Source organism: Danio aesculapii, chromosome 13, assembly GCF_903798145.1.
Source record: "Danio aesculapii chromosome 13, fDanAes4.1, whole genome shotgun sequence".
Classification (NCBI taxonomy): Eukaryota; Metazoa; Chordata; class Actinopteri; order Cypriniformes; family Danionidae; genus Danio; species Danio aesculapii.
The window spans coordinates 53,462,649-53,471,574 of record NC_079447.1 but is presented as its reverse complement, the minus strand read 5'-3'; the positions used below and the strand labels follow the sequence as shown (position 1 = coordinate 53,471,574).

General features: G+C 42.8%; 1 protein-coding gene across 1 annotated transcript in view; it reads right to left on the bottom strand.

Annotated features, from left to right (window-relative positions):
* Positions 1 to 438: 438 nt before the first annotated feature.
* Positions 439 to 8,926, bottom strand: part of heatr5b (HEAT repeat containing 5B) — a 34,947-nt gene continuing 26,459 nt past the window's right edge. The window contains exons 31-36 of the mRNA XM_056470449.1: positions 8,756 to 8,897; positions 7,275 to 7,532; positions 6,372 to 6,590; positions 4,681 to 4,820; positions 3,788 to 4,001; positions 439 to 3,169 (exon numbers count right to left, since the gene is read on the bottom strand). Of these exons, the coding sequence (XP_056326424.1) occupies positions 2,862 to 3,169; positions 3,788 to 4,001; positions 4,681 to 4,820; positions 6,372 to 6,590; positions 7,275 to 7,532; positions 8,756 to 8,897 (1,281 nt within the window). The 3' untranslated portion in view covers positions 439 to 2,861. The remainder of the gene's footprint in view (positions 3,170 to 3,787; positions 4,002 to 4,680; positions 4,821 to 6,371; positions 6,591 to 7,274; positions 7,533 to 8,755; positions 8,898 to 8,926) is intronic.

The following is an 8,926-nucleotide window of genomic DNA, read 5'->3' as shown; positions in this document are numbered from 1 at the left end:
TAAAATGTCCACTCTGCCCCTGGTAAAGCGTTTTGAGTGTCCAGAAAAGCACTAGAGAAATGTAAGGAATTATTAATTGCTAATATTTACTCACCCTTTACTTGTTTCAGACCTTTAAGTGTTTCTTTCTTCTGTTGAAGACTAAAGAAGATATTTCGAAGAATGCTAGAAACCTGTAACCATTGACTTCCATAGTATATGTTTTCCAACAATGAAAGTTACCAGCTTTCAGCATTCTGCTGTCACCTCATCCAGGTGGATGCTGCACACTGGTGGTGGATGAGGAGATCTCCCCCCCCCCAAAAAAAATGTGTCCAGAAAAGCGCTATAGAAATGTAAGGAATCATTATTATTAATATAATGAGAATAACTGTGTAGCTCTTCAATAATCATTGAAATACTGATTGTGTGTTTGATGAACGACAGGCATAACGAAAGTCATATAATCCATTTATTCACACGAATGACAAACAAATTTACAATCCAGTTATTAAAAGCTCAAACGAGATGTCAAAACAACACCATAAAGCTGCTTGAGCAACTAAAACACACACACAATACACTCACACACTCCATCTGAAGGGACAGCTCACCCAAACAAATGTCAATTCTCTCATCATTTATTCACTTTCTGTTAAACACTGAAGAAGATATTTAGAGAAATGTTGGAAACCTGTAACTATTGACTTCCATAGTGTTTGTTTTATACAGAACTCAGTGGCTGTCAGCATTCTTCTAACTATTGTCTTTTGTGTTGAACAGAAAAAACTAGTATATATACTGCTTTTCTTGCTTTGAGTTTGTGTCTTGTGTCTGGTCCAAATATCTAAAAACTCTTAAATCAAGAAGCATTTTCTAGACAAGTAAAGAATCTAGTGTTGTTTTCAGGAATGATGAGGCAAAATGAAGAGAGTTTCTCCTCAAAACAAGCAGAATAATCTGACAATGAGGGAAGAATGGTAATCTTATTTCACAGTGATTGTTTCTTACTCCATTGGCAGATTATTTAGCTTGTTTTGAGGAAAATTCTATTTCTTTTTGACTCATTACTTCATTATTTGGACCAGAAACAAGACTAAAACTTTAAATAAGAAAAGCATTTGTGCAGTGATAATGATCATTTTGGGGTGAACTGTCCCTTTAACAGACTCAAGTTCATACTGATTCTGGATCAGCAGTTTTAAAACAACCATCAGCAGTTTCTCCAAAGAATGATAAATATGATAACAAGCCTTAAATTACAATCAGACAGAAAGATGGTACAAAAATACACCAACACAGTTAAAAAAAAACAGACAGGAATGACTGTGGTGAAGGAGATATTCAGGTCAATGTGAATTTATCCTTTCACCAGCTTTCAAAACACCTTCATTCATTGAGACTTGTTTAAAGTGCAAACCCAGTAATGCCTTTAAAGGGTCAGTTCACACACAAATGAAGAATCTGTCATTAATTCCTCACCTTCATGCTGTTTTAATCTGTTGAGGCATTTCCTTTATTTTAGAGACACAAATGCAGATCCTGGAGCTCTCTCATCCTCCATAGACAGCAAGAGTCCCGAGATGCTGAAAGTCCAGAAACATTGATAATCATTCAGTGGGGCTTCAGTGTTCAGCTGGGATCACATCAAGCTTTCTTGTCGTTAGCTCACGTGTCGTGCACTTGTCAGATAAGCTCATTTTAATAGTAAATAACATATATTATATTGTTATATTAAAGTTAGAAACACGTCTGCAGATTTCCACACACAAAAATAACTTGATTTTTGAATCCCAGTTATTTAAAACCGAATATTGTGCTTCTCTTACTTAGTTTCTGTCTTGTTTCTAGTCCAAATATCTACAAATTCTTACATTGAGAAGCGTTTTCTAGACAAGCACAACTATATAGTCTCGTTTTCAGAAATAATGAGTCAAAATGAAGAGAGTTTTTCCCTAAAACAAGCTAAATATAGAGTAATAAATATAAACTTTTGACATTTGATTGTTTTATTTTGTACCCCTTTGTCAGATTATTTTGTTTTAATTAAAAACTCAATCTTGACTGATTATTTCTGAAACAAGACTATATTTGCTAGTCTAGAAAATGCCTCTTGATTTAACAGTTTTTAGATATTTGCACTAGAAACAAGACAAAATTACTCAGAAAAAAATAATTTTGGCAGTGTATAGAAGTCATTAATATACTTCATCATCACAAACACGCTACCTGGTGCTGAAGAGAAGAAGCTGTTGAGTAAAGTCATTATTTTCAGTGATGTGGCTTCATAACATTATGGTGTAACCACTGAAGAAGCATCTCAGGACTCTTGCTGTCTATGGAGGATGAGAGAGCTCCAGGATTTCATCTAAAATATCTGCATTTGTGTTCTGAAGATGAACAAACGCTCAAAAGGGTTGAAACTACATGAGGGAGAGGAATTACAGAGAGAAATGTCCTTTCTGAGTGAACTACACTACAAAATAAAGCTTTTCTTAAAGCTTTAATCTCATTTCTAGCTGCAATTTATAAGAAATACTTAAATCAAGAAGCATTTTCCTCACAAGTGTTTTATTTTCAGAAATAATACAGTAAAATATATATATTTCTTTAAAATAAGATGCATAATCTGCCAATGAGGTGAGCAAAATAATCTGATGTCAAAAGGAAAAGCTCGATTATTATTCTGCTTCCCCTATTGTCGGGTTATTCTGCTTGTTTTACAGAAAAACTCTCTTCATTTGGGCTCATTATTGCTGAAAACAAGACTATATGTTGTAAAATGCTTCTTGATTTAAGAGTTTGTAGATATCTGGACTAGAGATGAGACAAAAAAGGCCTTATTTTGAGTGTGATGAGACTAATCTCAGCTATCTCTCCATCTAGAAGAAGCTGGTCTTGAGTTTGATGGTTGGCGCGGCGGGTACAGCGGGCAGGGTTTGTCTGGCGGTGCTTTTGGCTCTGCTGTGGGCTTGTTTGGATCTGATGGCCGCCTCCAGACGGGTCTTGAGCTCCGGAGCGGCTCCGATCACCGTCTTGAAGGCTGTGGGGTAAAGTGGGCCGGTGTGCATCAGGCTCTGGAGGGCGAAATCATGCAGACCTTTAGAGCTGCTGGAGGAAGAGCTGAAGCTGGAGTCATCTAGCAGGTAAGAGACTAGCGTGGGCACCAGCAGAGCCAACAGCTGAACACCTGCGACACACACACACACACACACACACACACACACACACACACACACACACACACACGCACACACACACACACACACAGGGGTTATGATAGTGCTGCCTTTTTAAAGGGGACCTATTCTGCCACTTTATACAAGCTGTAAATGCGTCTCTGCTGTGTCTAGAGTGTGTGTGTGTGTGTGTGTGTGTGTGTGAGTTTAAGCTGAGAATAGCACACAGATAATGTCCTCCAGCTCTCTGAAACTGACTCTTTCAGGCTTTGATCCTAATTGTGGTGTTTTGGTGACTGTCGCTTTAAATGCAAATGAGAAAGTGCACTTTTCAGAAGAGGGCGGAGCTACAGACGGCTGTACGTCCCCATAGTGACAGATGTAAAACAGCAGTGTGTGTGTTGTCAGTGCCTCTGTCAGTCTATGTCACTCCTTGTCTAAAACTCCACATCTATAATCCTCTTAGTCTATGCTGACATTATCTTCAGCAGCTCAAACACTCTAATGATGGACAGACGGCTGCTTCTCACTCAGGGCTGGGTAAAACCATAGGGTCATCTCCATCTTCAATATCCTGAGGGTGAGTATATATTCATTTCTGTGTGATCTATCAGTGTAATGTTGCTCACGGTTGTGTTCTTCCGCCATGTCCACGAGCCTCTCCATCACCCGAACCCGCTCCTGCACGGCCTGCAGCTCTGCAGCGTTACACACACGCCGGTGCTCCACACTCTTCAGCTGCTCCACCAGCAGCGGCGCCAGCGTGTGGATGAACGGCACGGAGAGCCTGCGGGACGGCTGCTGGAGGATGGAGAGCAGCAGCTGACAGCAGCGCGCCTGAGTCTGCACACACACATACACACACACACACAAACACACACACACACACGCACACGCACACGCACACACACACACACACACACACACACACACACACACACACACAGTTAGTTGCCAAGTGCATCCAGAATTTCAGTTTAAGCCCAATGTTTTCATGTCTGTGCATCTTGAAATGAGCTGAAAATGATCATTTATTTTTGTTAATTACTAATTATTTTATTATTTAGGTATTAAACACTACCTGTTCTTAGTTTCATTCATTCTCCTTCGGCTCATTCCCTTATTTACCTTATTTATTTTACAGCGGAATGAACTGCCAACTATTCCAGCATGTGTTTAACAAAGCGGATGCCCTTCCAGCTGCAACCCAGTGCTGGAAAACACCCTCATTCATACACTACAGCCAATTTAGTTGATCAATTCCCCTATAGTGCATGTGTTTGGACTGTGGGGGAAACCGGAGCACCCGGAGGAAACCCACACCAACATGGGGAGAACATGCAAACTCCACACAGAAACACACACTGACCCAGCCGGGACTCGAACCAGCGACCTTCTTGCTGTTTGGCCACAGTGATAACCACTGAGCCACCTGTTCTTAATTTCATTTAGTTTTTGATGAATTGTGAAATGACAGAAGGGACGTGCTGATCAGTGTGTGTGTGAATGAAGCACAGCTCACCCAGGGATCAGCAGAGTTGAGAGCGTGTGTGAAGCGCTCGATGCAGCCGTTCTGCAGGACACACACACTCATCAGCTCATCACTGGCCGACAGCAGGAACAGGGTGACGGCGGCCAGAAAACTGACCTCATCCACTGAGTCTGCACCACAGAGACAGAGAGAGAGATTAAATACACCGTTCTCCACCATCTGGCAACCTGAGTGATGAAATATAATTGGCTAAACTGGCAGTGGGCGGAGTTACAGATCAAAACAAAGACAGACATTCTGACACTGAACACACATCCTCAAAGCAGAATAACTGACTGTAGCACTGTTTCTCAGATAAATATGATCACTCAGCAGGTGTAAGAGATGGGTTGTTTTTTCTCAAACGGACAACCAAATGACCAGAGAAGGCTCTCATGACCTTAAGGTTAACTTCACACCTTTCTCCAAATAATGAGAGGTAAAATATTGACCCTCAAGCATGACCAAATGACCAGAGAAGAGTCTGATGACCTTAAGGTTAACTTTCTCCGGATTTCAGGAGGTTGAATATTGACTCTGATAATCCTGCTGACACTTCAAACCTTAAATGTGTGCACTCAGAAATAATGTGCAGCTAGCTGAGAGAGAAGGTGGGCCTGATCAACTCACTCTTCTCTCACCTAATAGGCCGACCTTTGGCCAGCACTCAGATTTAGACTATAAAGGTGAGGGTTTCTTGCTGAAACACTGGAAGCTCAGCCGTGGGATAAGTGCACATCGCCTGACATTCTCGGACACACGTGTTGGTTTTACAGTGTGACTGCAACAGGCTCCCCAGTCTTTGAAGAGGACAATGATGGCACATCTCTGAGGTTGTATATGCTTGGGGTTTGATTATCTGTCTTTTATTCATCTCATCATTGTTACTCATCTTTATTTCACATTATAAGGCTTTCATGCAGTTTTGTTGTATTTTGATTACTGATCTTCATGAGTATGATCCATGATTATTGAATATTACTGTGATAATTGATGTCAGCTGTGTGTACCAGCAATAAACCGTTGTATTGCTTGATTAGTCAGGTGTATGGGCCATTATTGGTGCATCCTCTTGTCGATGAGCACCACGTCTCACTTACATAAACACAAACCATAGTAAAACCTTTGGTATGCTGAACATTTTACATACTAAAATTTGAAGCATACTAAAACAGCATGATTCCCCTACTGAAAAAAACAGCTTAAACCAGCCTAGGCTATAGCTGGTCAACCAGTCTGGTTTTAGAGGGGTTTTGGCCATTTCCAGGCTGGTTTCCAGCAATTTCCATTCTGGTCTTACCTGGTCAGGCTGGAAAATGACCAGCTAAAACCAGCTTGATCAGCCTAGCCAGGCTGGGGGTCCAGCCAAAACCAGCTATGTCCAGCTTAAACCAGGCCGGTCAAGCTGGTTTTAGCTGGATTTAGCTGGTCATTTTCCAGCCTGACCAGCTAAGACCACGATGGAGATGGCTGGAAACCAGCCTGGAAATGGCCAAAACCCCTCTAAAACCAGGATGGTTGACCAGCTAAAACCAGCCAAGCAGCCTAGGCTGGTTTAAACTGGATTTTTCAGCAGGGTCTTAATATCTGCAAACGTATGATGGTGTTTTTATGATTTAAAACAGTCGGAAAGACACACACAGCAGCTCTAATAAATAAACCACACACACACACACACACACCGCTGGGCTGTGAGTCCTCCAGGACGGTGGCCAGACTGCTGCGCACCAGAGCGCTCCAGTGTGAGTGTGTGTGCGCCGCCGCTGAGCTCAGGATGGTCTTGATGGCCTGTAGAGCCGCAGAAACCGGCGCTGAAACACTGTTATCTGCAGTCTTCACCGCCGTCTCTCTCAGCACGCCAGTGATCAGGAACAGCACCGTGGGCAGGATCGTCATACTGCCTGCAAACACACAAACAACACTCAAATGAATATAGAGCGCTTCAGTTGTTCATATCACACTGCAAACATGCTGTTCTTATTTAGAGTATTTGTCTTGTTTCTGGTCCAAATATCTACAACTTCTTAAATTAAGAAGCATTTCTAGACAAGTAAAGAATATAGTGTTGTTTTCAGAAATAATGAGCCAAAAATAAACAAGTTTTACCTTAAAACAAGCAAAATAATCTGACAATGGAGGAAGAGAAGTCATCTTATATCAAAACGAAAACAAGATTATTTTCTTACCCCATAGGCAGATTATTATTCTTCTGTCATGGCTTTGCGATCAATAAATGTGATTATAATGGAAGTCAATGGAGCAAAAACAGCACCAACATCTGAACAGAGTGTGTTGATGAGTTTCCGAAAACTTCCACAGCATTTTCCCTAAATATAAGCCAAAATAAGATTTGTCCCCACTAATCATCATATTTGCTGAAACACAGAGACAGTTGTGGCCGAATTAAGACTCAAAATCAGCCCAGAGTGGATGAAAACGACCCAATAGTACACAAGGGGTAACGTGCCCTCAGTGGAGCTCTGGTGTATTTTCCTCAGTCTGACTCTGAGGTTTATATGACATTATATGAACACTAGGTTGTGCTCTAGCATATGATATATTTTCTGCAGTGTGTGTGTGTGTACCTGCTGGTGAGCAGAGTGACGGCAGCTCTGCGAGTGCAGTGACGCTGTTGGCCACCAGGCGGCTGCTGTGTTCAGACAGGCTCTGTGGGCTGCGTCTGCAGGTGTGTGTGTTCTTCTCCTTCAGCTGCGGCAGGTGACGCACCAGGATGAACACCAGCAGCTCCATCGCAGCAAACACCAGAGATTTACCTGGAAGAAGCTCACCGCTGTCTGCTCCCTCCCCAAGCACACACACACCCTCCTCATCCACACCACCCTCTGCAGCTCACACACACACGCAGAGAGAGAGAGAGAGAGAGAGAGAGAGAGAGACGCACACAGATTGTTTTATTACCACATTTTTTCTTTAATGAAATAACTCAATAATGCTGTGCTGCTGTTTTACTCGAGCTCATCACATTACCTCACAAAATATGTTCTAAATCATTTTTACTTTGATAATAATTAATAAAGTCATTATAAAATGCTGATTTCTGCTTCACATAAAGGTTTTTTCAGCATCCAAACACAGAAACTGAGTAACCACAGATTTTGTGAAGAACACTTGTTTTTAATAACCTTGTTTATAAGAGTATATTTTAGACTAAAGGACTGATAGCCCCTCCCAATATGACTGATAGCTCTGCACTAAATAACTGAAAGCCCCGCCCTTTGTGACTGAGTGACTGATAGCCCCGCCCTAAAGGACTGATAGCCCCGCCCTAAAGGACTGACAGCTCCACCCTAAAGGACTGACAGCTCCACCCTAAAGGACTGACAGCTCCACCCTAAAGGCCTGATAGTCCCGCCCTAAAGGAATGACAGCTCCACCCTAAGGGCCTGATAGTCCCGTCCTAAAGGACTGACAGCTCCATCCTAAAAGACTGATAGTCCCGCCCTAATGGACTGATAGCTCCACCCTCAAGGAATAATAGCTACACCCTAAAGGACTGATAGTCCCGCCGTAAAGGACTGATAGCTCCGCCCTAAAGAACTGATAGTCCTGCCCTAAAGGACTGATAGCACCGCCCTAAATGACTGAAAGTCCCGCCCTAAAGGACAGATAGTCCCACCCTAAAGGACTGATAGCTCTACCCTAAAAGACTAATAGTCCCACCCTAATGGACTGATAGCTCCACCCTCAAGGAATGATAGCTCCACCCTAAAGGACTGATAGTCCCGCCCTAATGGACAGATAGTCCCACCCTAAAGGACTGATAGCTCCACTCTAAAGGCCTGATAGTCCCACCCTAAAGGACTGACAGCTCCACCCTAATGGACTGATAGTCCCGCCCTAAAGGACTGATAGTCCCGCCCTAAAGGACTGATAGGTCCACCCTCAAGGACTGATAGCTCCACCCTAAAGGATTGATAGCTCTGCCCTAACAGACTGATAGCCCCACCCTAAAGAATTGATATCCTCGCCCTAAAGGAGGGAGGTTAACTCTGACTTCAGCTGTATGTGGGTGTGTCTTTGTGTGTGTATGTGTGTAACTCCTCACTGTTGCTCCTGCGCTGCTCCAGATGCTCCTGTGCAGCGTGTATGGTCTTCTGCACCACTGCTGTGACCTGCAGCTGAACACTGGACGGGTCTCGGGTCAGCAGGAGCCGGTGCAGCACATTCAGCAGCTCCACCGCCAGCAGCTGCAACACACACACACACCACAGGAAGG